Genomic DNA, 26927 nt, shown 5'->3' with positions numbered 1-26927 from the left:
GTTTCTTGTCACGTGACACTGTGGTTTTCATATTGAATCATAGGAGTTTTCTTTCCAGTGTTGCATTTTTCTCCTTGGTTTTTTCACAAGACAGACCTCACATGGAGGTGCGTTTCCTGTCATGTCACACTGGTTGTCTTGTTGAATCATAGGGATTTTCTTTCCTCTGTTTTTTTTTTCACATTAAACAGGATCCTAATGGTATGTGGGGACGTTTATTGATCTGCCTTCTTCCCACAAATGTATAGTTTATTTATGGCATGTATTTTTGGATTAAAAAAACGATAGCATTTTAACAACAAGGTGATTCAAGTCAGTGTAGTCAAAAAGTTAAAACCTAGGGAAACACTGCAAGTGCATAAAGGCGGTGGCACACCTGGTGTCAGGCTGTCAGTGAGCGTATAATAACCGTTGCATATTAGTGTATAACCACTGCTTCCTCCAGTGTGAATCTGTGACAGAGGACTTCTGTGAGCATGGTCACTCTCAGTGCATGGGAAGAAAAACTGAAACTTGTTTTCTCGATTCCTAGAAAATCATAGCTCTTTCTGATTACACTTGTGGATGACAAATACAGTTTACTGCCATGCTCACACGTAGAGTGGTAAAGTATGTTCTAGCTGGTTGATAGCTGTAGTATTTGAGGTGTGTTCAAGCGTAACTTTGGTCAGGCACAGGTGACAGTTGGCCTTTGTTGCCGGTAGTTGTTTCATGTCTTGTTTGATGTGCGAGGGCCTTGAGCTATAAAAGACGTAAAGGGTCCAGCGTGTAGGATATAGTGACCTCAGGTGGTAAAGTTTCAGATTGCAACCACTTGAATAAACTCTCACCTTCCCTTATAAGCATGTAGAGGAATCTGGAGTGGCTGTTAAAAACAAGAAAAACACAAGAGGCCAAACACACTGGACCTTCAAGAAAACAGACAGCATCGTAAAAAAAAACAACAAACAAACATTTAAATGGATTTCAAAAAGATTAAGGTGAAATATACAGACATTTAACCCTCTGAACAGGGGTGCAGATCCGATCAGGATTGGGGGGGGCACAAAAGTGATTTTTTTTTTTGCGTATGCAACTCATACTATGCCACTATAAATCGCAACTACGTAGAGGCTCACCATATCATTCAAAAAGTACTGCACAGGAATCAATCTGAAAATACATTTGTTCAATTTCAAATAATTCCCCCCGGGATCTGCACCATGCCTCTGAATGGCTGAATAACTTGTGATTATGCAGCATGTCCTAACGTGACCTGTAGAATTTGGTGATAAGCTTAACAGACAGTTTGAATTCGACTCAAACCTCAAAAATGTTGCACAGTGAACAGATTTAGAAGAAATGTCTCATACTTTGTAATGATACAAACTCGTCTTCTTGTCTGCAGTATCGACAGCTACCCAACAGCCTCAATATCACCCAACCTGCCAAACGATTTGGTGGACAACATCATGTATTATGCCTTTAAAGCCTGGAGTGACGTGGCTCCCTTGAATATCCAAAAGCTGCCAATTGACAGAAATAGTGACATCAGAGTGTCTTTCGCGCAAAAGCTCCACAGTGACGGGTACCCTTTTGACGGCCGCGGTGGCACCCTGGCCCACGCTTTCTTCCCTGGCACGGGCAAACGTGTCGGGTGACACACACTTTGATGATGATGAGTTCTGGAGCTATGGAGGTATTCACTGATTGAAATCATGATGATTAGATGCTGCTAGAAGACCTGTGCTACCCTACATTTAAAGAGTGCAACAAGAAAGATCTCCTCATACAGAGGCACAAAATTTATGCTTTTGTTTTTTTATGTCATCCAGTAACACTTTGCTTCACACTTCTTCAGGTGACAGCAGCAGCACAGACTTGTTCACAGTAGCAGTGCATGAGTTCGGCCACGCGCTGGGCCTGTCTCATTCCTCCTCTGACCCGTCCATCATGAGGCCGTACTACCAGGGTCCCGTGGGAGACATCGCCAGTTTTCGCCTGGCCCTGGACGACATGCTGGCCATCCAGCAGCTTTACGGTCAGTGATCAAAGTAAAGGACAGACTGTAATATCACTACATATGAAACACACAGTTTTTTACTGATAAGGAGTCTTTTCAAATCAAATTAAAAATTGGAGAAAAAATGTGATGAAACAGAGTCGCTCACTGCATATTACAGCTGCCGAAGTAGATGTTGCAGTGTTTAAACTGATTTACTTCAACCAATCAAAGTACAGACATGGACACCTGAGAAGAGGTCAGAGGAAATTTGCTTGTAACAATGCTAGCAGATCAAAGTAGCTGCACTGAAAAAAGCATTGATTTAAACCCCTATCCAATAGTTGATAATATACAGTATAGTACTGTTAGTCTGCACCAAAGTGGTAGACTGATTTTTATAGACTATATCAGACATGTCACTGTTGTCAAGTCATGGCTCTAGAAAATCTCTTTTGTTCCCTTTTGGCCTTTCATCACAACAGTAATAATTCTTGATTTACAAAGGTTTAAGACAGTAAGTTCAGGTAAACATGATGGTTTGGGAAGGATAGACAAACGCAGGCCTTGTAAAATAAATGTCTACTGCTTACTCAGTCAAAAGGCTAAAACACACCGTGGTTATAATTCTTGGAAAGATGCTGTCATTAACAGGTGGTCATTGAACCAGTTTCTGTCGTGTCTTTAAAAAGACCCGGCATCCTGTTAGTCAAACACCTTCGGCTTCTCAGATGAATGTGGGTTTCCTGAGCTGTCATCAGCTTTTTCCCTCCTCAGCTGTGTCACTATTTCATTGTAGGTGTGAAGGACAGTGGGCGACCAGGTGGTGTTGATCCTGATCTCCCGCGCCTGCCCACTCAACCTCCCCCAAGAGCAACACAGCCGTGAGTTGAGCCAAACGATGGTCTCTCAATCCAGACATTAAGCGCTTATCGTTTGCTTTTACAAACTGTCAATGCTCGCGTGGGCACATGGCCAAATGAATGTTGATGAGAATTTTAAGACCAATCATTATAAGATAAAGATAAAAGCCTTGTGGTCGATCCTGTCTGTTGCAGTGGTGGGTCTTGTTGCACCCTCTAGTGGATTCTTTTTTCATTTCATCAATCCACATGCAATAAAAGTACACTTTCTCTGTCCCAGTGCTGATCCCTCATTTGATGAGAGGTGTAAGGGAGGATTTGATGCTATAGCAAATATCAGGGGAGAGGTCTTCTTTTTTAAAGGTAAGAAAAAAATCATCAGGGAGTATACATTTAACAAAATATAAATACTCATTTATGTGACAAAAATTAAAAAATTAAAAGAAACCATCACATCTCGGTGACCTCTTTATCATTTATCCTGCGTCTGCATAAACAGTTGCACAATGTATTGGTGAAGTGTTCGCTCTCTCTTCTTGAAAAGGTGCACAGTTCTGGAGAATCAAGCGAGATGGCTCTTTGGTGTCCTTTAATCCGGCCCAGATCAAAAACTTCTGGTATGGCCTTCCGTCGGGAACCAACCGGATTGATGCTGTCTATGAGAGGCGGAGTGATAGCCTGATTATCTTCTTCATTGGTAAGAAATGTTGTAGTTACGTGGGCTCATCTAATTTTGGAGTCAGGGGTAGGAGGTTTGAACGTGGCTGAGTCATCTCACACATTTGATGTTATTTTTGAATGCGGTGAGTTTGAGCAGAGATAAAATGTCATTGCAGTCCTTGTACAACAATAATTTTATTTATTTTATTATTTGTTATTTTACACAAAAATCACAGGGGTGTCAAACATACGGCATGTGGGCCAAAACTGGCTCGCTAGAGGTTCCAATCAGGCCCGCGGGATTTGGGAATTTGCAAAGACTTTAAATGCAATTTTTTAATAAAAGTAACTGCTATTCCTAGTTTGTCCACTGTCTTAGTAAAAGTAGCGACGAGAACACAACACCCGGAACTAAACAGCAGACAGCAATGCGCCGAAATTGCACTTATTTTTCTGCTGACATTACAGGTTGTTCACAAAATGTTTTGTGAAAGGATAGTTTACTAAATGTAAACATTTTCATAATGTACTTGTTCTTCTTTGCACTAAAACAAAGGGAAACATTTGGAGTTGTCATTTATTATAGCTTATTATGTTATAATGTTACTGTTTCAGCCCACTTGAGATCAGATTGGGATGTATGTGGCCCCTGAACTAAAATGAGTTTGACACCCCTGCTTTAGAATAATATTCTATATATCCATGTCAACTTAATAAAAAAATAAAAAAAAATACATACATATTTTATATGTATATTTTATATGTATATTATATGTATATATATATATACATATTTTTTTTACATTTCTATATGTTGCTGTATTAGCTGTATATGTATTAGTCCAGAGAAGAAACAGGTACACATCATACAGATGTTTTGAAACCTAAGTAAGACGTTTAAAATACATTGCTCAGTCTATTTAAAGAACTTCACCAAGTGGCTCTCAATCAAATAGGATCATGCACACTGTAAAATATAAGCAAAACCACTGAAACATGTCACATGGTAACAGCACATAAAAGATCTGCTCAATAACAATCTACATAAACAAGTTTTCTCCCACATTCTGCTCAATGTATTCAGGATCTCAGTACTGGCTCTTCAAAGACACACAAGCCATGCCCGGGTACCCTCGCGCCCTCTCTGACTGGGGCATGAGGAGAAGCGACGGGACGCCGGTGGACAGAGTGGATGCAGCCTTCACCTGGGCCCACAACGGCAAGACCTACCTGTTCAGCGGGGGGCAGTTTTGGAGATTTGACGAGAGCCAGAAGGATCAACAGGCGATCAGGCAGCCGGATCCGGACTACCCACGAGACAACAGCCTCTGGGGAGGAATGCCTACCCACATGGATGATATCATTAGCTGGGGAGAAGGTAACATTGCGTTCATATGCCTGAATATGCTACACATTTCAGACACAAGTACAGATAAACATAGGTTTATCTGTACACACAAAACCATAGGTTATTTTAGTGCCGTCGCGTGTCTCAGCTGGCGCGTCACGGAAAGGAATGAAGTTAAGGAAGATAACAAAGATCAAGATAATAAACTCTCAACGCCACAAATAATCTGAATCATAACCTGAATAGCCGTTTGCTATTAAGTTAAATATTGAAAGCAATGGGTCTTGTGACCAGCGGTACAAACAATGAACAGAAAATGCAGGTTTATGCATAATAAATGTGCAGAAGGTCACAGAAGGACATAATAGTTTATTTTAGCATAAAAGCATGCAGCAATTGCATCAAAGGCATGTGAGTCATTAGTGTCGTTAGTTTATATGTATTTTAAAATAAACCAAATGATTGAGCAGACTGAAACTGTAATGAGACAATGAGAAAAAAAAAGAGGGGATCAATGAATAAGTCACTATTGATCCTGAGGGGGGCATAAATGTGCAGGGCCCCCGTTCTCATTTTTCTTTTTTTATTCATGGGGCCCCAAACAATTGCTTGCTTTCACTGTCCTCACTGTGCAGCACTTGTGGAGTCAAATAATCATTCCTAAATTTATTTCCAACTGATCAAATGTTGCAATTAAAGTAAAAATTGCAAGCTATGTCCTAAGTCCAGCTGTTAAATAGATGAAAACAATAAAAAAATATATATATATAATCTCCCCTGATCTCTCATGTAGTAGGTTGTATTCACTGGTCGCTGTTGTCTTTTAGGCGATGCCTACTTCTTCAAGGACAACCTCTACTGGGTGGTCCAGAATGGACAACTGAACCAAGAAATTGTCACACCTAAATCCACTGCAGTGGACTGGCTAAAGTGTCCAGCTCCGACGACGACCGCTCCAAAAAACCCTAAAAACCCAAAGGAATGCACCTGTCACTTCACGGGATCGTCTGCGGCGCTAACAAGCAGCTGGCTCCTCCTGGTCTCCGTTATATTGGTAATCAATGAGCTAATTGGAAACCTGGAACTTGTCTGACGTGTGCTGAAAACTGAGCAGCTGCTTTGGTTCCGCTTTGCTCATTCCGCTGGAAGGTAACAGAGACTATTGGCATCATCACATCCCCCCATAACACCACAGCCTACACTTTGCCTACTTCTTGCATTATCAAACGTTTGCATTGAATACCCATCGTGAACTTTAACAGAGGGGATGTTTTATTGTGCATACATCGTTTTATGAGAGCACACCGATGACCCGGTTGAAACTTCTGCAGCCTCTCATTGTCCTGCTATGGAATTTTACACATCCCTTTTTCTGGATTATGGTAATTTGACACTTTAATCCCTCATAACAACAGCCTTATGTTTGGATGACAAACAAGGATCACAGAAGGAAAAGAACCTTATCAGCAATAATCAGTTCATTTATCACGCTCTTCCCTTAGAATTAGATATTTGTGCATGTTGTTTTATATATACAGGACAAACAGAAATATATGTTGTTGAATTAAACTTGCAGGAAGTGCAGTGTGTAAGGCTGAAAACGGCCTGTGTTATTTTTACATAATGATAACTGGATTTTAAACATGTTGTTCATATTTTACATGAATGTTAATTACTATCGTGGTACGTGAAGATATACTGCCTGGCCAAAAAAAAAAGTCCATTGGACCGCCTCTAACTTTGATTACAGCACGCATTCGCTGTGGCATTTTTTCGATAAGCTTCTGCAATGTCACCAGATTTATTTCCATCCAGTGTTGCATTCATTTTTCACCAAGATCTTGTATTGATGATGGGAGAGTCTTGTCAGCTGAAAGATAATCACCCATGTAGTAATTATCCAATAGGAGGCTCGTACCTGTTTGTTGAGTTAAATCCAGGTGGTGACTTGTTTTTGGCCAAGCAGTGTATGTTGTGATTACATTTGGTTGCTCTAATGCTTTTCTCAGGTTAAAATATATGTCATTACTTTACATCTATGTACTGTAGCTTTCATTGTCATTAAAATGTCTTCATATTTCTTTCCTTTTTTTCTCTTCTGACTACAAAAAGTCATATCTCTTGATCCTACAGCCTTTGTGTTCAAACCTGTCGTTTCTAAGTGCATAGGTCGTGACATACATATGATACAATAGTGTAAATGCTGAGCATTCTCAAGTGACAGACATAAGGTGTGTTGACTAAAATCACTGAGTGGCATTGCTGTCCCAGGGCACATGACACACTTATCTAAAAGAGATCATTGGATCCGGGCGTTGCAAAAGGTTAGAAAAATGAAGGAAGGGCAGAATGATAACAATGTCTTCGCAGTTCTGCTTTGATTCATTTCGAGACAGTTTAAAATTAGGAGTCGATAGTATTATGCAAATCTGTGATGCCAGTGGGGGAGTCGTCGATTTAAAAACAAACAAATAAATGGAATAAATACCTTCACGCCAAGTTAAATATTGTTTTTGGTTACTTCAAAGGGCTTCTTTTCACCTTTTGATAATACATCCAGTTACTGACTTATCCTTATTCAAGGAAGTTTGAGTTTACATAGGAGTGTTTGTTCTGTTGCTTAAGCGGAAAATGTAAATGGCCCAAGTCATTTGTTAACATTAAAAGCAGTCAGAAACAATTACATCTTCAGGGAATTAAAACAGGGACTCTTGATATAAAGCACAACCCTTTGATAAGTGAGGCTTTCATGCAAGTTAATGGTTTGTGAATTGTAACCACGAGCTCTCAAAAGCTCAAATATCCTTTTCTTTCTCCCCACAATAGGGATTGAATTTGATCCCATTTCTTTCCAGGACAATACTCCAAGAAATCAAGAACAACAAAAAAAAGTGTGTGACAATATTTTATGAGATTAGGACATCATAGATGTTACATGTGCAAGTGGTGCAACGCAACATTAAAGACAAAAAAAAATAAAATAAGGCAGTCATCTTGTAAAATAATGGTGCTCATGTGATTAAGGGACACTTGAATCCTTCATTACACCAGCTAAAAGACACAGCATTGGTTTTTAGAGCATTCAACTCTCTAAAAAGACTAAAACAAGTTCAAATTCAGATGCAGGTCAACGTTAAATCAGACTTTTCTGCAACTAAATACTATTAACTCATCCAACTGGATTTCAAAACCACCATTACTACATGTACCCAGTAAACACAGTGCAAGTCAGCTCACCCCACTTCCTCCCTCCCAACACTGGGTGTAGCTTCGGCGACTCGGAACAGACACGAGTCGGAATTGTTCTTTTTTTTGTGAGTTCAAAATAAACTTGTGCAGAGTACTTGACGGCGCAGGCAGCCGTGACCATTATTTAATGCTTCTCAGCCATTTCATGATAATATTAATATGTACAAATTGAAAAGCAAGTATTTTGTGGTATTATGGCTCAGTTCAGATGTGAGAGACTGACCATAAACTGCAGCACATAACACTACAAAACACTAAAATGAGAGCATTGGATTATAGATAAACAGTAGTACTTCTAAGTACGAAACAAAGGTAGGATAGGGGTTGAACTGAAGAGGTCAGACGTTTTTCCATTCTTAACTCCTCCCCAATACAAGGCTGAGAGCCATTAGACCCAGAGAGTAGCAGGCTGTAGAGCTGCTGCTGCTGCTGCTGCTAGCAGGCTGTGTTGTGACCCGTTGCACTGGCTGGATGTTTCTGTAGACATTGATCATCAAAGGTGACGAGCTGTTGGAGATGCGCATCGTTGTGCTGAAGAGGTCAATCTGGAGAGGGGATATCGAGTCAGTTAGCCGCTGCTTGAATCACTAGTAGAGAATGTGTGCTTGTTGTATATGAAGAGAAAGCTCACCAGATCTTTGCTGACTTTGATTGTATCCTTAAACACAGTCCACACAACAGCCTCATTACAAGTGGGGGTGGTCAAGGAGCCAAGGTAGCGGAAATACTTGGTACGATCCACCCCGACCAGAAGATCGTCCAGTGAAATCGCATGCGTTATTGAAGCGAAGTCACCTGAGAAAATAAAACCACCTCTGTAAGGGCTGTAGAAGACACTGCATTCAAAATGCATCAAATACATTCTTGAGACCCCCCAAATCCTGTATTTATTGAAGTGGGTGACAGTAGAAGAACATTGCAATTCCCACAAGAGCGGAAAACATCTTACCGCCATTTCTGATGCTTGCCAAATAGGAGGTCAAATTCTTCCAGCTTGCTGGTTGGCCAGTTGCATTCCCAGACATTTCCTGAAAAAGAAACAACATTGTCCCGTTGGACAGATTTTGGAAAAAGTACACTCTTTAAAAAAAATCCAATTAAGCATTAAAAGTGATGCATGGAGTGAAAAGCTATGAGACAGATGACTAAAGTGTTGCGGCATTATAAAAACTTTTTTTTTTTTTTTTACCTCAATGAAGAAACCAAGGGCAGCAAGTCCTTCAGAGTCCGCAACGGCTAGAGTTGTGTTCCCGTTATAGCTCGACTTGCTGTTTACAATGTGCAACTGGGGAATTTAAGCAAAGCATTTATTTTAATATTGGCTTAGCAAAGAGATCCCAGCTGAAATGAGAAAAATGAATAAATAAATTTATATACCTCCATAGGATAGCGCTTGCCATCCATAGTATGTTCAGAGCCAGGGATAGCAGTACCATTACCCCAGTGCAAGTGGAACTGCAGGCTGTCGTAGGCCTCGGACAGGCCTCCTCCCGAAATCCTTATGCCACTGTCGAGGCCCACTTTGACTGGAAGAGGGTTGAAAAAACAGGAAATGCTTCAGTATTGGTGCTGAATTACACCAATAGTCCAGTGTAAATACATGCATGGTAACACCCTGCCAACTGACTCCTCTCCAACATACAGTAGGAACTGTTGCAAGGTTACATTGAGAAAAGCCTGAAGAAAACAATGACTTGAGGGGGAAGTGTTTAAAACCAGACTTTTCAGTTCAGACATCCTCACCTGTCTTTCCAGTGTTTTCAATCTTCTTCAGGGCGGAGGTGCTGTTGTAGTTGACAAATGTGAATTCAGTGAGGTTGGAGTCAGCTGCCGCTGTTGCAGTGACGATGTCAATAGGTGACTGCCGGGTGCCATTGCAATATTTTGTAGCAATAGTTGGCCAGGTAGTGTCATCTGTAAACGGAAACCAGACTTTAAGTCGCTGAAGAGCAATAAAGATCAAGACCTTAGGACAGATGGTAGTATTGAGGACATTTAGAGAGAAAAAGGTGATGGACTACTTACTGCAGGTTGGCTCATGATAACACCAGGCTGGAGGAAGAGAAGAGCAGTTAGTGTTACACTTACTAAAAAGCGGACAATAGATAAACAAAATAGGGAGATTAATAGTTCCTAGAAATTCAAGATGTTTCAGTGGTTCAACAAGGACATACCGATGGCGTCCGTGGCACAGTGTGCGCTGGGTACCAGGACGCACAGAGCAAAAGCAGCTACTACAAGACGGTTCATCTGAAACAGACAAAAACCCCATGTAAAACATAAATGATAAATATGTGACGAAATAAAACGTATCCGGGTGCAGATATCACGCAAATTAGAGATTATCCACCCGTGCACGATAATTCAAACAAGATTTAAAAAAAAAAAAATAACAATTAAACTAGCAAGACATTTTAACCGGGGCCAATTGGTAAAAAAAATAATCGAGAAGTCTGTGTCCGATCATTAAAGCAGGACGTTTTTGCTGCGGCTGAATCCAGTTGACCTGAGCAGCAGATTGTCTTACCTTTGACGCACCTGTGGCTCCTTTCTATCTACTGACAGCTGTGAATGAGAACCAGCCTCATCCTCCCACCTTATATTTACATCAGGTAGACGGAACCCGCCCCTTTTATGTAAGTACACCTTGGAGGCTGGAGCCTCGTGTTAACACCATGCTGGTGTTATCACCAGCCACCCACACACACCGCAGTGACTTTAAGATTAGAAAAAGGAATTGATGAATGATCGTACTTAAGGTCTGGTTTTCTATTGGCCCATCCACCCACCACCTGTACCGATTTATGAAGACTTTAGGACTCTGTGACAAGGAAGGAATAAAAGACCAGTGTGCAGGATTAAGGTTGATCTATTGTATGAAACTCAATGCAGTATTCACAGTTATGTTTTCATTCGTGTGTAGTGCACTGTAGAAGTTGTGTCTTTGTTAGCTAAGAATGAACCTTTCCCTGCCATGCTGCACCCCCATATTTCTGCATGCACCAGGGAGGCTTCGCAAATACAAAACCCAATGTATTAAGTCATAAAAAATCCAAGTATTAAAATCCAACCTTATTTGTAGCAGGAGGTATCCTGCTTGTCATTTTGGATATTTTGCCTTGCCAACAATATGGTTTCGATAAGCTTCTGCAATGTCACAAGATTTATTTCTATCCAGTGTTGCATCAGTTTTTCACCAAGATTTTGTATTGATGATGGGAGAGTCTGACACCTTCTCCAGCACATCCCAAAGATTCTCAGTGGGGTTAAGATCTGGACTCTGTGGTGGCCAATCCAGGTGAAAATGTTAAAATTATGTCTCATGAATCACTCCCTGAATCACTCTTTCATAACTTGAGCCTGATGACTCATCAGACCACATGACCTTCTTCCTTTTTCCGTCTTTATGCAAATTGAAGCCTTTTTTCCAGTTAACTTCACTGGTTAGTTGTTTTCTTAAGGCTACACAGCTGTTCAGTTCCAATCCCTTCATTTCCCTTCACATTGTACGTGTGGAAATGCTCTTACTTTCACTATTAAACATAGCCCTGAGTTCCACTGTTGTTTTTCTGTGATTTGATTTCACCAAATGTTTAAGTGATTGCAGATCACGATCAATCAGTATTTTTTTCCGACCACATTTCTTCCTGGAAGACGATGGTTCCCCACTATCCTTCCAGCTTTTAATAATGTGTTGGACAGTTCTTAACCCAGTTTTAGTAGTTTCTACAATCTCCTTAGATGTTTCCTCTGCTTGATGCATGCCAATGATTTGACCCTTCTCAAACAAACTAACATCTTTTCCACAACCACGGGATGTGTCTTTTAACATGGTTGTTTAAGAAATAAGAAGCTACTCATTGCATCTGTTGGGGTTAAATAACTTGTTGTCAGCTGAAAGAAAATCCCCCATGCAGTAATTATCCAATAGGACATTCGTACCTTAGATAAAAGCAAGTGGCATTTGCTCATGGATAATGCCGTGATTGTTTTTCTTGGCAAGATATTCTCACTTGTGTTGACATTTGTGTGTGTGTATGAATGAAACCATATTTCTTTTATTTTTAAACTAGGTGACAGTTGCATTTGTCACATCATACCTTTGTGACTTGACTATGCCGTGATTTACTTTACCTCACTGCACCATTCCTCATTCCCAAAGTTTCCAGTCCGATGCAACCATGTAGTATTTTTATTAATGTAAAGTCTCAAAATGAGATTATAACATAGACAGGCCCAGGAGACAGCCAGTACCTAAGAATCCACCATAGTGGATGTTGTACTGAAGACAAAAATAAAAATCCCTAATAAAACTGATCTTACAACCACCCAATATGAGTCAAGTCTGGCTCCACCTGTTGATCCTGATTTGGACCCGCCCTCACCAAAGAGCAGCACTTTTGGAGAAAAAAAAAAAACTCCTTCGGTGGAGGCTGTTCCACTGCATGTCATTTCTAAAAAAAAAAAAAAAAAAATCAATAAATTACATAAATCCATATAGATACATACACATATACATAGAGACAAACAGAGGAGTCACTGAAAGACAGGCTTATCTGGTCAGATGTGGAGTCTTTGCTGTTATATCACTCCCCTTCCAAAGTATTGGGATGTGTGAATGACAGGTGTCTTTTCTTGCCTCGGTGTGTGCTATTACACTGATTATTCCTACAATAAATAGCGCTGAATGTCTACGCTCAGTTTAAGATTTAGGTATTGGAACGGATATATTTTTAATGGATTAAAGTGAATAAGACTTAATATTTAGTTGGAAATTCTTTGCTTCCAGTAACTGCACCAAGCATGTGACTCATCGCACTCTTCTTTTGTCATGCTTTTCCAGGCTTTCACCGCAGCCTGTTTCTGTTGTTGTTTCTTTTGGGTTGTTACTGCCCTCAGTCTCCTCTGTAGCAGGTAAAATGCATGCTCTGTGGGGTTTAAGGCTATAGACTGATTTGGCCAGTCTAAAACCTTCCGCTTCTTTGAACTCCTTTGCAGTTTTGACAGTGTGTTTTGGCACATAACATTGTTGCATAATGACGGATCCCCCAACCAGTTTGGCAGCGTCTTTCTTTAAATTGGCAGGCAAAATGTTGCAAGCAACGAGGATTAATGAGCCCGTCCGGGAAGAAGCCATGCAAGCCCAAGCCATAACGTGACCTCCATTGTGTTTCACAGATGAGTTTGTATGTTTGGGACCATGAGCAGATCCTTTCGTTCGCCGAACTTGAACTTTTCCATTTCTTTACAGCTCTCACAATGTTTCTGTCATCAACTGATGCTGTTTTCTTTGGTCTAACCGTTCGATGTCTGTTATTCAGAACACCACTAGTTCTTCTTCAGGATTTTCCAAATGGTTGTACTGGCTATGACCAATGTTTGTGCAATGACTTGAATTTCCATCTTCACAATTTTGTTTTTCACCCATAGACAGCTCTCTGGTTTTCATGTTGGTTACATCTCTAGCAATAAGACCAGATCCAGATGTAAACACCTGGAAATAAAAGCTGATATGCTGATCTCTCGTCTCATATTCATCTTCTGATGTCAAAACCCAAATGTTTTTAGTCTACAGCAAAAAATAAAAGAATTGGCCTCACTGCTCTAATGTTTTTGAAAGGGAGAGTAAATGACACAGCACTAGCCGCCATCCTTTTTCAAAACCAGTTTTGCTTGCTGCATTATTAACTTCAAGATTTTCTACACCACCCAAGGGTAGCCTAATTTGCATAGTAATCATAGGAGGCTATATGTAAAGAGCCTCACCCATTTGCAGAGGCCCATCAAGCTTGTTGGTTGACAATTTGAGTGTGGCAAAAATACCGTCAGTGTCTGGAAATTCACAAGAAGGGACATTTTGATGTCTGGAGATTGAACCAGTAATGCCTTTACCCTTCATCTCGACGAGACAGGCCCCTCTTGTGGTATTCACAACCTAGAAGGTGGCCATGAGCTGTGGGGTCGACGTAATGATGTTCAGAAAGGGCGGACGAGGATGGTAAACTAATATGCTGGGAATGATTTTGCAACAGACTCATTTTTTTCATTATTATTTGGTCAGTGGCTTCCCAAACTGTTAGTTTCTTTGCCACTTAGATGCCAAGAGTTGCCAGTTACAGTTGATTTTATGACTTGAACGTCAACCATTTTTTGTCGTAACCACAAGCTCGTAAGTTTCATCTGAACACAGCATACGTACTTGACATCAAAGGAGCAGAAAATATGCACTCTTGGGCTTGATACAGGAGATGCGTGATTGATTTACCTAGCTGCCAACTTTGCATGTTAAAAAAAGGTGTAACTTTTGAGGATTTTGCAATTCAATTCAATCCAAAGTGACAGCTCCTCCATTATTATTCAACTCTACAACCTTTAGTAGGTGCGGTTGGCTGGAGTGAACAAGTACACATCGGAGTTGAATTCAAAAGGTTTTCTGTCTCTGGGTGTGAGCTAATTCATCTTGGAGACAGGAGTGGTTTCACAGTCTTTTTGTTGCTAACAATGAAATTTGTTTTCCGGTTATTTATGATTTGCCATGTTGCAATAGAAGTTGGGAAACCAATACAGCAGGGTTTCCCCACTTGCCAGGTTGAAAACAGTCACTGTTTACAAATCCAGTTGATAATGCATTAAGATGTATTTTGCACATTGGAACACCTTAGAAACATTTCAACACTCGCGCATCAGTGTTACTGATTTAATTAAAGACAAAGAGACAGAAGGGCAAATAAACACAGTATGTACTGTAAGTGGATCTTTCACTTGTTCATGCACACGGCATCCATCTTGAGGTCAGGTTGGCGAAGTTAGAGTGACTTTGCAAATGGGAAATTGATTAACTTGAGAAGGTATACAGCCACTAGGCCAATTTAGAGCAGGATCGCTGTACTTTTATGTCAAACAAAACTGAAAACCTTAACTTTGGTTGACATTTGGGACACCGTGCATGTTTTCGTATCCAGGGTGACATAATGTTGTGTAATGTGATTACAAATTCAGATAAGATTTCCAGTTACACAACAGAAACGCATGAGCCACATTCCTTATGAGCAACAATATATTTTCCTCAACGAAGATGCAGGCTAAAACACCAAGTGTTTTTGCTACACCTTCCGTACCGAGATTAAAAACGTGGCTTCAGTTACAGTTGAACATTAAACCTTCCCAAAACCGGACAAAATCTGCGCAGTACATCCATATTTTCCTCATATAATCGCGTTTCAAGCCTTCATGGTGCAGAGGTGGCTGTGTGGCTCAGGTTCTATGAGCATCTATAAGGGGATTGACGCCCTCTTACTTCCACATATTACATATCAGGAGTCTTCAGACAGACGTATATCCAATTGTAAAGTAAATACAATTAGCAGCTCAGTGAAGTCCAGTGGCTGCAGAGCTTTAAGCTTGTAGCTGCATGGCAGACACCAGTGAAAAAAATTCCATTCAATAAAGCATTTCATCTTCAATAACACTAATTTATTTCAGATACAAGAATACATTAGCCAACACACACTGGTTTACCTGAGATGCAGTTGATCATTTCATTTCCAGAATTTTTCATTGTTCGCCACTACTGTAGATGAAGTTCGAATAGCAGCGCAGTGAACACTAAACATGCGTTAAGCCCATTCTGTAGTTCAACATTGTGTGAAGACGATAGTGGATTTCGCCAAGCAGTTTAATCAACAACAACAATCATTTTTTCAAACTTTTTTTTAACATATAAAAAAGCTACTTAGTGCAAGATGTATTTTTCACAGATCACAAACTACATGAAAAAGGCACAAAGACTTGTCAACAGCATAAGCAGTAAGATAGGTCCAGGGACGCTGGATGCCGACGTGGAATAGATTTTTCTGCCATTAAGATCCTGCGTGGGCCGAAACACGTCGTGGTATCCTGCCTTAGACGGGAACATCTGCATCTGGTGGATTTAGAGAGAATGGGAGTTTTACACTGTCTTTTAAGACCGACAGAAGTTTTCTATTTACTTAATAAGCATCTGTTGAAATGTCACATCTTTGATGATTGAGATCCTGCATCCAAAGCGAGAAACGCGATAAACTGTTATTGCACTGACGTACACTTTGTCATCATGCCAAAAGTATGTAGTCACTGCTTACAGATTGTAAGCGATAGGATTGAAATGTCCTCTCTGTCACATGTTTATCTCTTTCTGGCCTTCCCTGATAAGCACATAGTAAGAGCAGCTGGATCAAATCAGATAAATCTAAAGGAGGGGAATCACCTTTATAGCCAAAAGGACATTAATAGGTAAATCAAAAATAAACAGACATTAAAGTGATATTTTTGAAGTTCTTACATTAACACTAGACTGGACACTGTTATGCTCATTTGCTATACATGACTTCCCATGCTTTAGACACTGACCCATCGAGGGAAGCCAGGCAGATTCCAGCATTGTCTCTTAACTCTGACCAGCCCACGTGTCATTGCTACCCTCATAGCATGATGTTACTACCACCATGCTGCACTATAGCCAGGCGATTAGAAGTGCAATTTTTCCTCACTTATCAGATTAGATAATCTTCCTCCTTGCACATTCAGTCCTTTAAACACAGTTTGAAAAAGTAAGTGGACTGCTTACCGAGTGGTTTCTGTCAAGCTGCTCTACCGTAAAGACCTGAGTGTTGCTAAAACGGATGCCCCTTTGGCACGTTCTACCATCTTCCAATCCTCTGTTAAACTGCTTGGTCACTTTCCTTAGCAAGACTCTTCTTGTTCAGTTCCCAGCTAGATCTCTAACGAGTCAGTTTCAAATGTCAAAGTGTTTAAAAGATAGCAAAGGATTTGAAAAGCTTTATAAACGAGTTGAATTTTTTTAAATTTACTTAAGTTGCGTGTCGATTGATGGTGTGAATTATATATGACCAGTAAAGAACCAGGAATGAAAAATACTCTTGGTGTTTCTATCACTTCCTGATTGATGCATCTGATGATACAGATGAAGAACAACATACCAGGGATTGGTCCACCTTGACAGATTCTTTAAAGACCGTCCAAACTACAGCTTCATTGCACGAAGGGGTGGTAAGGGAGCCACTGTAACGGTAGTATGCGTTTCGATCAACGTTGCCGAGAAGGTCATCAATGGAGATCTCTTCTGTGAAGTTAGCCGTTGAGCCTATGTTGAAGCAAAAAGCAGACAATACGTGAGACACCTGTGTCCATGCTACGCAGTTTTGCATCTATAGTCAGCAAAACAAATGCGCTCACCGACACTGCCAACACGTGAGAGGTGGTTCGTCAGTTTTGTCCAGGCATCCGTGTCTGATGTTGCACTTGCTGTGGGATTTGTCTGTTGAGAAAAATACGGATAATAATACAGAATATAGAAAAGAACAAGTCAAACTAATATTCTGACAAAAGAGAGCCAGCTACTCACATTCTCGTGTGAACTGCCAGTGGTGGATCTGGTAGCAGCAGCCTGGAAAACATATTGAGAAGATAAAGATTAAGTTTAAGCTTAAGTTTCTCAGCAAATGACCAATGTAAATGTCTTTATGATGAGAAAAAAAATTGTTTACAAGTTTCAATTAATAAAGTCACAGATGTCGGTCACTGTAACTGTTAGTATGGATAATAAATGGCAGTTTCCAGACTTCAAGCATGAACCATTATGTGAATCTGATAACTTAAAGAATGGCATGTATAGGAGTTAGACGTTAAGGCAGATGCATTGTGACATTCTTGTTCTGTTTTTTTTTTTTTTTTTTTTTTTTAGATGAAATGCTGATATGCTGCTATAGATAGGTGATGTTACCTGTTGGGTGACATAGCTCAAGAAGCCAGCCCGAAGTGCTTTTATGTTTCCTTCACCCTTTCACATGTTCAGTATACATTCTGTTTTGCAGTATAGTTACTGTAGTTCAAATGCCTTTCAGAGAAAATTGTTTCCCAAACTGAAAGCGCAAAGTGTCCTCATTAATTGATGGGGATCCAATTGCAAATAACTAGATGCAGACCTTTTTCCCCACTGTGGGACATTTTGTCTTGTCAGAGTAACGAAGGCACGGGTATGATGTTTCTTTTGTTCTTCCTGGTTCACTTAATGGCATTAAGCCATCATTAACAAACCTGTGCTTTCACTATTGCCCCATGTCAAACAGTCTGCTCAATGAGCTAGAAGATAAAAGCAACAAACGTCATTAAAAGCCGTCATTACCAAGATCTGAACCTTTCATTTTTACTGTTGTGCGCATATGTTGACCAACTTTTCTCTGAAAAATAGAGTAAAAGGTATTCTGTTGAGTTCCAGTGGACATATTGGGTGAAGTCATAGGTTTCACTTTTATTCTTTTTTTTTTTCTGCGTGCTGTGTATCATTCTCTTCCTGGAATACTCCTCTTCCGTGTCGGCAGACAGAGTCATCCTGTCTGCCACTATTTATGTATAATACAGACACTTGTGTTGGTGTCGCATCGCAATCATCCAGCACCACATCATTACATTCCCACTTCCGTGCTTCACTGCCCGGGACTATACTTTCACTGCTGTAGCACTGGCCAGTGACATGCTGGATCCAGTCTGAGTCAAACATATTTACCATGGTGTCGTCTGACCAAAGTATATGTAACCAATATGCACCAAGTTTCTTTTTTTTTTTTTTTTTGCTCTTGCAAAGTGTAATCTTCCAGTTTTGTGCTGAAGAGTCAGCAAATATTTAAGAAAGTTAGCCATTTTGTTTTTACCAGTCCTTAGTTGTTCATCAGTCTTTATTGCATATAGGAACCTTAAAATTTATTTGAGTATAACTTGTGGACTACAACTAATGCTCAGAAGGTTACCTCAATAAAGAACCCAAGCACTGCCAAACCATCATGTTGCTGTAGTGCTTCTTCCAGGGATAAACCCCTCCTTATGTTCACTATGTGCATCTAAAAAAAAAAAAGAGACAGTTTGACATATCATACATACTGGCCAAGGCTATAAGGAAATGGGTTTAGTATTTCAGTGCCTCCAACTACCTCCATGGGGTATCGTTTTGAATCCACAGTGTGCTCTGAGCCCACGGAGTCATGCTCAGAGCCCCAGTGGAAGTGGAACTGAAGGGCGGAGTAGACATGTTCCAAACCTCCACCCGACACCTCCCCCATTCCATCCTCCAACACACACTTCACTGGGGATTTGAGCAAGAACACAACACAGAAACAATAATGAATTTACAAAAGGGCAGGTCGTGTTTAATCATCAAAAACATTTAAGTTTAGTTAAATAAGAGGCCATTTTTATGTCACATGCCTCACAAACTTTTTAAGGGACAATCCTGAAGATTTTCACGAGTAAATGTTAAGTTACTCTCATCAGATATGTTAAACCATTAGTGACTGAGCTTATGGGCCACTCATTCAAATATTGCAGTAAGTATATATTATTATGAACAGAGAATCCGAAGACAAATTCATGGAACAAATGCTGGGTTTTTTGTTTTGGGGGGGTTTTAATAGGAGGAGCAGACACAGTGAGCTGTGAACGACTTCTCAGCAAGGTACAGAACTTTAACTGTGCCCTGCTGTTCACAGATTCATGCTGTGATCACGCCCGCTCACAATTATTCCCTGACTTCTTAATCAAAGCGACAATAGTTATTCTTGGCTGCCCCCAGAATTCAGTCACCTGTAGTACTGAACCATGTTTGCCATTACAAACTATACGTGTAGCGAATTCCACCTGGACTGAAATCCTCAAGATTGCCACTCTAAAATGTTTTCTGTAAACAAAATCGTAATGTCTACAACTACAACCCGGAAGGTGAAAGAAAATCTCAAACCTGAGTGGCCCGTGTTAGTGATGTACTTGATGGCATGCTTGTTGTCAAAGTTTTTAAATGTGAAGGCGCCGAGTTGGGGATCGGTCTCAACAGCACTTGTCTCAATGTTGATAGGTGACTGGTTCTTCTCTCCGCACTTCGAGCCAGGCAGATGGAGCCACTGGAATGGTTTGTACTCTGAAGGCTCTACGGGTAGAGAGGTAAAAGTTTCCTAATCTCTGCACCTTCACCACTTTGAAACAGTCATCAGTTTGGCTGATACATACCACAGTGACCTTCATAGCACCATGAATGACCTAAAGATTACAAAAAGAGTCTTTTTTAAATGTTTCAACTCACAGTTCTAAAGATTTTGGATTTTACGTGTGTGATTTTCCAACTCACTCAAAGCGGGGGAGGCAAGCACTTCACGGCCATTGAGATCTTGTGTAGGTCGATAGTTATTAACGATACCCGTATCTATGGATAACATGTCGATCTAAGAATAGAACAAGATAGTTTTGAGCATAACATTAGTGTGATTGATCAGCTGAGAAGCCAAAAGCAACCAAAGTGTTAATAGCGATATGGGTAGCACGGACAGGCACTCCTATATCTGGTATCTGTGGCTTGTAAAGGGATTACATAATTCCACAGTGGGGTTAAAGGGTCAACCTTGCAGGTCAGCACTATATCTTGGGGCTGAACAGGTAACCTGAGGAAAGATGCAGTGTCTTTGACAGCTACTGTGACAGCTTCTGTTATCAGTTAGTCTCAGCTATTTGCACCTCTTGTTGGAATTCTCATTCGGGTTGGCGACTGATGGACAGGAAACTGCTTGAAGTGAAAACTGAGGTAATCTTTTTCTTCCACCTGAAAAAAACCCTGATGATCCAGGAAGAGACTGCGAAAATTCCATCTTTGAAACAATGGCCGCAAGCAAGGAGGAGAAAAAAAGTTACAGTAGCTTGTTTTTCACTGTACTTATGCTGATCTTTATCACTTTCAAAACAGGTTTTCAGCTACAAATGAGTGATGGGAAGTTTAAGGTTTTGCACCGCTCTTTCTGGAGACAAAGAGGTGTACATAACTTTGCAGCACTCTTCAGCATGGGTAAATGGACTAATGTTGAACTCAGTGAATTTTTGCATAAATCTTTTACGAAGATGACTGCAATTCATGCAGTACAAATGTGGAGCCGGTGAATTAAACAATCAAAACAAGATTTAGGTGGCACTTCTGATGTGGTACTTTTGACCTCCAGAATGCGTATGCAACTGCTTCCATCGGTTAGGTATGTAGTTCGAGAGAGTTATGCACCCGCAGAGTAATTGCACGGGGTCAGGAGCAAGTTATAGTCAGAAAAAATGCAAGCCTCTTTAGCTTTCAGTGGCTATCAGGCAGACAAGATGGAGAGAAAGATTATCACTCCGCAGCGTGCAAAGGCTCCTCCACTGTCACATGCAGCTTGTTATTACAGTCAACAGAAAAAGACGCCCAATTATCAGAGAGAACTATCGAACCAGACACCTGCATGTACTATTATGTTCCTTTACTTGTCTATGTTATCTGGTGATGTTCGCCTGTGTGGGCCAGTGGCAGTTTGTGTGTGGCGACTCGACACGGCTCATTTACTCGTTCAGCCGTCTGACTAATGAGAGAACGAAGACTGTTCTTATCCAGGTTTAAAGGACAGATTGATTTAAGGAGCTTTCTGCGCAGAATCTGCTCACACAACTCAGACCGTTTAACTCAGTTACACTGGATTAAAGTATCTTATGCTGAAAGCAGGGGAAGAATAAACTATATATTCATCTTGAAAGCAACAGCCTTTGCTACCGAGGGTCAGGGGTCGACTAAACCCGTCTTCTTCCCCATCTTGTCCTGAAAACCACTCACCAGTTCTTGGCTGACGCCGATTGGCTCATGAAACACCGTCCACACCACTGCTTCATTGCACATGGGGGTGGTCAGGGAGCCCATGTATCGATAGTACTTTGTGAGGTCCACATTTCCAATCAGCCCATCAATAGAGATGTTAGATCTTATTTCAACCATACTGTCCTCTGAAATATGTAAAATAAAAAAGGGTGTTAAATGAAAGTGGAAACACCTTGGTTGTATGCAATGAACGTAACAAATGGAACAACTTAGACAGTGACCACTGTCACTATAAATCTCTCCTGCTTCCCGGTGGCTTAATAACGAACTAACTACTAAAAACATTTAGAGCTGACTTTAAAGATTTACAAGCCATTCAAATCATATTACAAAGCTGCAAGCCCGTGTGTACAGTGTCATTATTGGCACTGAACAAATTTCCACTGAACTCTTCAACTGCATTTGATCCGCAATTAGACCCCCCTGGGCAAAATATGTCAGCTGGGTTAAGTTAAGGTGTGACTTGTCATTATCTTTCATCTAGTAAAGGAAACAATGTGGTGAGTCTGGAAAAAAATACCTCAGAAGTAGTTCTATTAAGACACTAAAGCTGTCAATCACCGCTACGCGTGCCAGCTTCAAAAGGATCAAGTCTTACCTTTGATATTTGTCAGGTTAGCGAGCATGTTCCACGATTCGGACATAGGATGTTCCTCTGTTGCCTTTAAGGAAAAGATTTCTTGCAGTGTTAGCTATAAAGTGCTCAAAGGATTTGTGTCAAGTATGTGCATGCATATGCCTTGTGACGTGTGGACATAGGAATCATCTGGGTGGTTTAATTGTGATATTGATTAATTAAAAATGTGTTTTCCAATTACAGAAGAAATAATCTCCAATTAACCAAACTTTCCAGTTGTATTTAAACCTATATGTTTTTTTTCTATTCATCTGCAGTGTCTCCCCTTAAAGGGTAACTACTGTTTTTTACAACCTGGACCTTATTTCTGGCATAAAATACGATCGTTTACTCACCCATATAACTTTTGTGTCATTTGTAGTCAATTGGGAGATATTTAGATCTGCGTATATCCATATAGTGGGAGTGACTGGGCCACCGAAACACAGCCTCTAAATGACGCATTATCTGCCGCGAAACTCGTTCATTTCACCAATATTTTGTTATCATACGCTAGTGCTATTCCCTGTTGAGTCCGGAGTTACCTGTTATCATCATCCGGGGTCTGTAGATTGACCTACAGACCCCAGATGATGTCTTCTGACCTGGATGATGTCATCTCTGAGCAACAGTTGGATTGTTTACCTGTAATTTGCTACTGCTAGTTTTTTGCAACATGGCTGAATATTTTTCCGATTCTGAGGTACTTCCTATTTTAGTGTACGATAACAAAATATTAGTGAAATTAATGAATTAAGCGTCATTTAGAGGCTGCGTAATTTAGAGGCTGCGTTTCGGTGCCCCATTCATTCCCACTATATGGATATACGCAGATCTAAATATCTCCCGATTGACTACAAATGACACAAACGTTTTATGAGTGGGTAAACAACTGTATTTTATGCCAGAAATAAGGTCCAGGTTGTAAAGTTCCCATTTAAAAGACATTTTGGTGGGATAAACTATAAAGTGTGGGACATACATTTAAGAAGAACCCAAGAACAGCATACGCATCCGTCGCATTTTTGGCTTCTTGCTCAGGGAGATCCTTCTTCATGCCAACTATGTGCATCTAAAAGAGATCATATTGAAGTAACAAGGCGAGGCTATAATATATATATATATATATATGAACACATTAAGGCGAAAGGCACCATGTCAAGCGTTACTGTACCTCGACTGGATATCTATGGCCATTTATCGTGTGCTCTGAACCTGGAAGGTTGTGATTTGCGTCGCCCATGTGAAAGTGAAACTGAGCGACAGAGTATGTTCCATTGAGACCCCCTCCACTCACTTCCACATCATTTGCTTCCAATGTGCATATCACTGCATGGCAAAGATGGACAAGCATGTATATAAATATGTCTGACCGTACAGATGTTCATCAGGTGTCACAAATACACATACTGCATATACTATCTGTTGTATTCTGAAGACCTACTCTGATCTACCAATGACAGTTTCAGCTTCATACTAGTACCTCGAAATTGAACTAAAGTACCTGTATGTCCATTGTTTGCGATGGACTTGATGACTTGCGGAGAGGAGAAGTTGACAAATTTAAAATTGAGCAGGTTATCGTCTGTCACAGCTTCGTAGGTGTTTATATTAATAGGAGACTGCTTCTTTCCTCCACAGTAAGAACCCACAATGTTTTTCCAATCCTTCGGGGAGTAATCTGTGAGGTTAGAAATACCCCCATGAACTAATGTCAGCTTACAACGGTTTGATCTAAATCATTCAATAAATCAGACATCCATCCTAACCTACCGCAGCCGTGGTAGCACCATTCGTTTGCGGCGGCTGAAACGGAAACACATTGTGAATACTGATGTTGTTCACATCCTGAATGAATTGCATATTATTCTAAAAAAACAAGAGGGGAAGATGCATCTTACCCGTATCCTCCTGTGATCTAGGAAAATGATGCTTTTTTTACTCACCACATTTTACCAAAACCCCCAAACTCAGGCACAGCACAAGGAAGTGGAGATACATCTTTAAGAAGAAAATAAAATCAGTCATATAGGGGCAAAGTGCCAAAAATTGACGTTTTCTGGCCTCCTGTCTTTCTTTCTCCCTTCCAATGTTTTTTTTTTTTTTTTTCCCAGGTGCAAACAATTTGATTCATTTCCACCTGTGCAGTCTCGTCGTGCTCCTCATTGGCTTCCTTGACTTGGTGCTGGCCTATTGTCATATGGGGCCTTCGATTAAAGAAGCAGTCCTTTTGTCCAGAGACACCAGGATTGTTGCTGGTGCCTCTGAATTTGTTTCTTTGATTTTTTTGTCCCTTCCTCCCTTACATTTTGAGAACATTTCTGGAGCTTTATCTCCATTTCTTTTCTGGATTCTTCACGTTTTTTCATTGTCGCTGCTTTATGGTCCTATTTTTGCTGCAGTTCTTTTAAATTGGAGTTCCAAATAATTGGATTAAATAGGAAGATCCAATTGTACACCCATTTCACATTTGAAATGACACGTTGAGAAAGAGGAAAAGTTTCTCAGTCATCTACTGTGTAGAGACTCATAATGTTGAAGCCCTACTAAGTGTTACAGTCAAAAGGAAATTCTCATCTACTTATATGCGCCCATCACCAAAAGAAATGCCGACATAGCAGCAGAAAGACGAGCATGAATTTCAGTCGGATCCTGGCTGACTCTTACTGGCAGATATTGGATGAACTGATCAAGTGACTATACTTGGCGTTAAAAAATTTGACTTACCTTGCTCTCTCTACCAGGCCTTAAGTCCTCTCAGAAAATGTTAAATTAATTTGAAGTGGCACTTTAAAAGCATGTGTCCGTTTCCAAATGAGTCAATCAATGAGGAAAGAGTGAAAAGATGCCTTCGTATGTTTCAAGACAGTGATATAGACTAGGAGGGACACCTAATGGGAGGGGGACCAGTGTGTATACAACAAAAAGCCAGTATGGGGGAGACACGTAATGTGACTACAGGTTCCACTGGAGGGCCTTGGACTCCACTAAATAGAGGTGTTCAGAGCACGCCATTAATGTATATCTAAATGGATCTCCATGACACAGCACTTAGGAGCCCATATACAGGATGGGCTCAATCCAAGGGTGAAATAATTGACCCCGACCGCAACAATGGGCGTAACACAAACGCACAATACGCTGCTTAACAAACAAACAAACGTTTGCTTATAATTACAGGTGCTTCTGCAAACTGACACCTGAGAAGCTTACACAAGCCATTGTGGGAATGTTGGCCCCAACCCCACTGCAATTGGAGACACCTTGATGTGTGTTGGTGTTCTGTTATAGATATAATTAATGTTTAGATGCTCAACTTCTGAAAGCCTTCAAGGACACAAAAAAAAAATAGTAGGCCAGTTTTGGAGTTCATTTTAATCTATTACTCTTCTGAACAGTAAAAAAATACTAAAAAAAAAAATAAATACATACAAAGATTAGCTTGGATTATATATGCAATGTTTTCGAAGCAGGTGCACAGATGGATTGCTATGTCAACAATTCCGGATTAAAAATTGCCCCAAAAGTATCCTTTTAAATGAATATTGACTATGTGGGTGAAGATGATAGCTGTCTCGTACATGTAGCCACAGGGCTGCATGTACCTTGTCCCTGGTAATGTTTATTGTAATTGCTTGTGTGTTTATATACACATCAGTTTGGTAAATGAACCCACACAACAGGTTCTATGTCCTTCACGGCGTGTCCTAACATGCATGCACATCACACGCACACATCGTCACACCTCATTAGTCAAAATTCCTCTTTGTCTTTATCACCCTATCGTCCTTTACACACCCTCCGTTTTTTGTTTTTTTTCTTTCCACAACAACAATGACTCTACAGTTGGTGAATTAACACAAGGAAATTCATCAACTGTTAGTTTTGCACAAAGGATCAGGGGTATATTAAAAAACGGAAACCATAAAAGTAGGGCGTTGTCAGTATCAGTGTCAGGAGATTATGCAAGATGTATGCGGGAGTGTTCTTCCCGTCTTGATTTTAATAAATCTTCTTCTGCATTACGGTTCAGCAGACCATATCAATATTTTGATATCAGAAGGTCAATACTTCTGAGCCACAGAGTTCCGGGCTCTGTCTGTGTTGATCCAATGATACAGTCTTGAGATTTTTCCGTCCGTCCTCTGCCAGGTCACTGACAAATAAAGAACTTGTTTCTTCTTGACACACTATATCACCTGAATGCCTCGCCACTAGAAGGTTGGAGAGCTCAGAAACATACCTTTCTGATCGCTTCCCCTCAATTTACATCGTACTAATGCCTCTGCCAGTAACTTTTAATAACAGCTCAATGCATAGACGCCTAAAGATAAGAAGCTCTCTGCTATTTATTTCTGAGCATGAGCCAACAATGGAACACACTACGTTCAGTTCACCTAGTCTATAATGTCTGTGACGCTGGATGAAATTTGTGCCGTTGGCAAAACAAACAAGAGGTACTTCTTGGGCTTGAAGAATTTAAAACTAGTGCAGCGTTTTCA

General features: G+C 40.4%; 3 protein-coding genes across 3 annotated transcripts in view; 1 reads left to right on the top strand and 2 right to left on the bottom strand.

Moving 5' to 3' along the window:
• Positions 1-7495, top strand: part of mmp25b (matrix metallopeptidase 25b) — a 9671-nt gene extending 2176 nt beyond the window's left edge. The window contains 9 exon segments of the mRNA XM_084567327.1: positions 44-107; positions 1388-1628; positions 1630-1678; positions 1841-2020; positions 2781-2865; positions 3125-3207; positions 3389-3541; positions 4589-4882; positions 5680-7495. Of these exon segments, the coding sequence (XP_084423453.1) occupies positions 44-107; positions 1388-1628; positions 1630-1678; positions 1841-2020; positions 2781-2865; positions 3125-3207; positions 3389-3541; positions 4589-4882; positions 5680-5945 (1415 nt within the window). The 3' untranslated portion in view covers positions 5946-7495.
• A 246-nt stretch (positions 7496-7741) lies between these two features.
• Positions 7742-10739, bottom strand: LOC311504355 (carbonic anhydrase 4-like). The gene is made up of 9 exons (XM_084567382.1): positions 10629-10739; positions 10276-10351; positions 10127-10153; positions 9845-10015; positions 9479-9627; positions 9291-9386; positions 9051-9129; positions 8733-8896; positions 7742-8646 (listed from the first exon to the last, which is right to left on the bottom strand). The coding sequence occupies exons 2-9, from the start codon at positions 10349-10351 to the stop codon at positions 8458-8460; spliced, it is 951 nt and encodes a 316-aa protein (XP_084423508.1). The 5' UTR covers positions 10629-10739; the 3' UTR covers positions 7742-8457.
• A 4155-nt stretch (positions 10740-14894) lies between these two features.
• LOC311504207 (uncharacterized protein) lies at positions 14895-24591 on the bottom strand. The gene is made up of 16 exons (XM_084567217.1): positions 24372-24591; positions 24199-24231; positions 23930-24106; positions 23600-23754; positions 23408-23497; positions 22408-22471; positions 21768-21934; positions 20274-20367; positions 20156-20185; positions 19890-20075; positions 19087-19238; positions 18907-18996; positions 17505-17546; positions 17336-17417; positions 17080-17243; positions 14895-16022 (listed from the first exon to the last, which is right to left on the bottom strand). The coding sequence occupies exons 1-16, from the start codon at positions 24451-24453 to the stop codon at positions 15867-15869; spliced, it is 1764 nt and encodes a 587-aa protein (XP_084423343.1). The 5' UTR covers positions 24454-24591; the 3' UTR covers positions 14895-15866.
• Between the last annotated feature and the right edge of the window lie 2336 nt (positions 24592-26927).

Source organism: Chelon labrosus (genome assembly GCF_963514085.1).
Source record: "Chelon labrosus genome assembly, chromosome: 19".
Lineage (NCBI taxonomy): Eukaryota > Metazoa > Chordata > Actinopteri > Mugiliformes > Mugilidae > Chelon > Chelon labrosus.
The sequence above is the reverse complement of the archived record's forward strand: the minus strand, read 5'-3'. Positions and strand labels throughout refer to the sequence as shown.

What these genes read in the sequence shown, in the direction of transcription:
- LOC311504355 (XM_084567382.1), bottom strand. Translation starts at nt 10,351, where the DNA reads ATGAACCGTCTTGTAGTAGCTGCTTTTGCTCTGTGCGTCCTGGTACCC. An exon ending in CTGTGCCACGGACGCCATCG is followed by an intron (nt 10,154 to 10,275) that starts GTATGTCCTTGT and finishes CTCTTCCTCCAG; the next exon opens with CCTGGTGTTATCATGAGCCA. An exon ending in CCCTTGGTTTCTTCATTGAG is followed by an intron (nt 9,130 to 9,290) that starts GTAAAAAAAAAA and finishes TTTCTTTTTCAG; the next exon opens with GAAATGTCTGGGAATGCAAC.
- LOC311504207 (XM_084567217.1), bottom strand. Translation starts at nt 24,453, where the DNA reads ATGACTGATTTTATTTTCTTCTTAAAGATGTATCTCCACTTCCTTGTG. An exon ending in CTCACGTGTTGGCAGTGTCG is followed by an intron (nt 17,244 to 17,335) that starts GTGAGCGCATTT and finishes GCTTCAACATAG; the next exon opens with GCTCAACGGCTAACTTCACA. An exon ending in TCAAGGTGGACCAATCCCTG is followed by an intron (nt 16,023 to 17,079) that starts GTATGTTGTTCT and finishes TAAATCCACCAG; the next exon opens with ATGCAGATGTTCCCGTCTAA.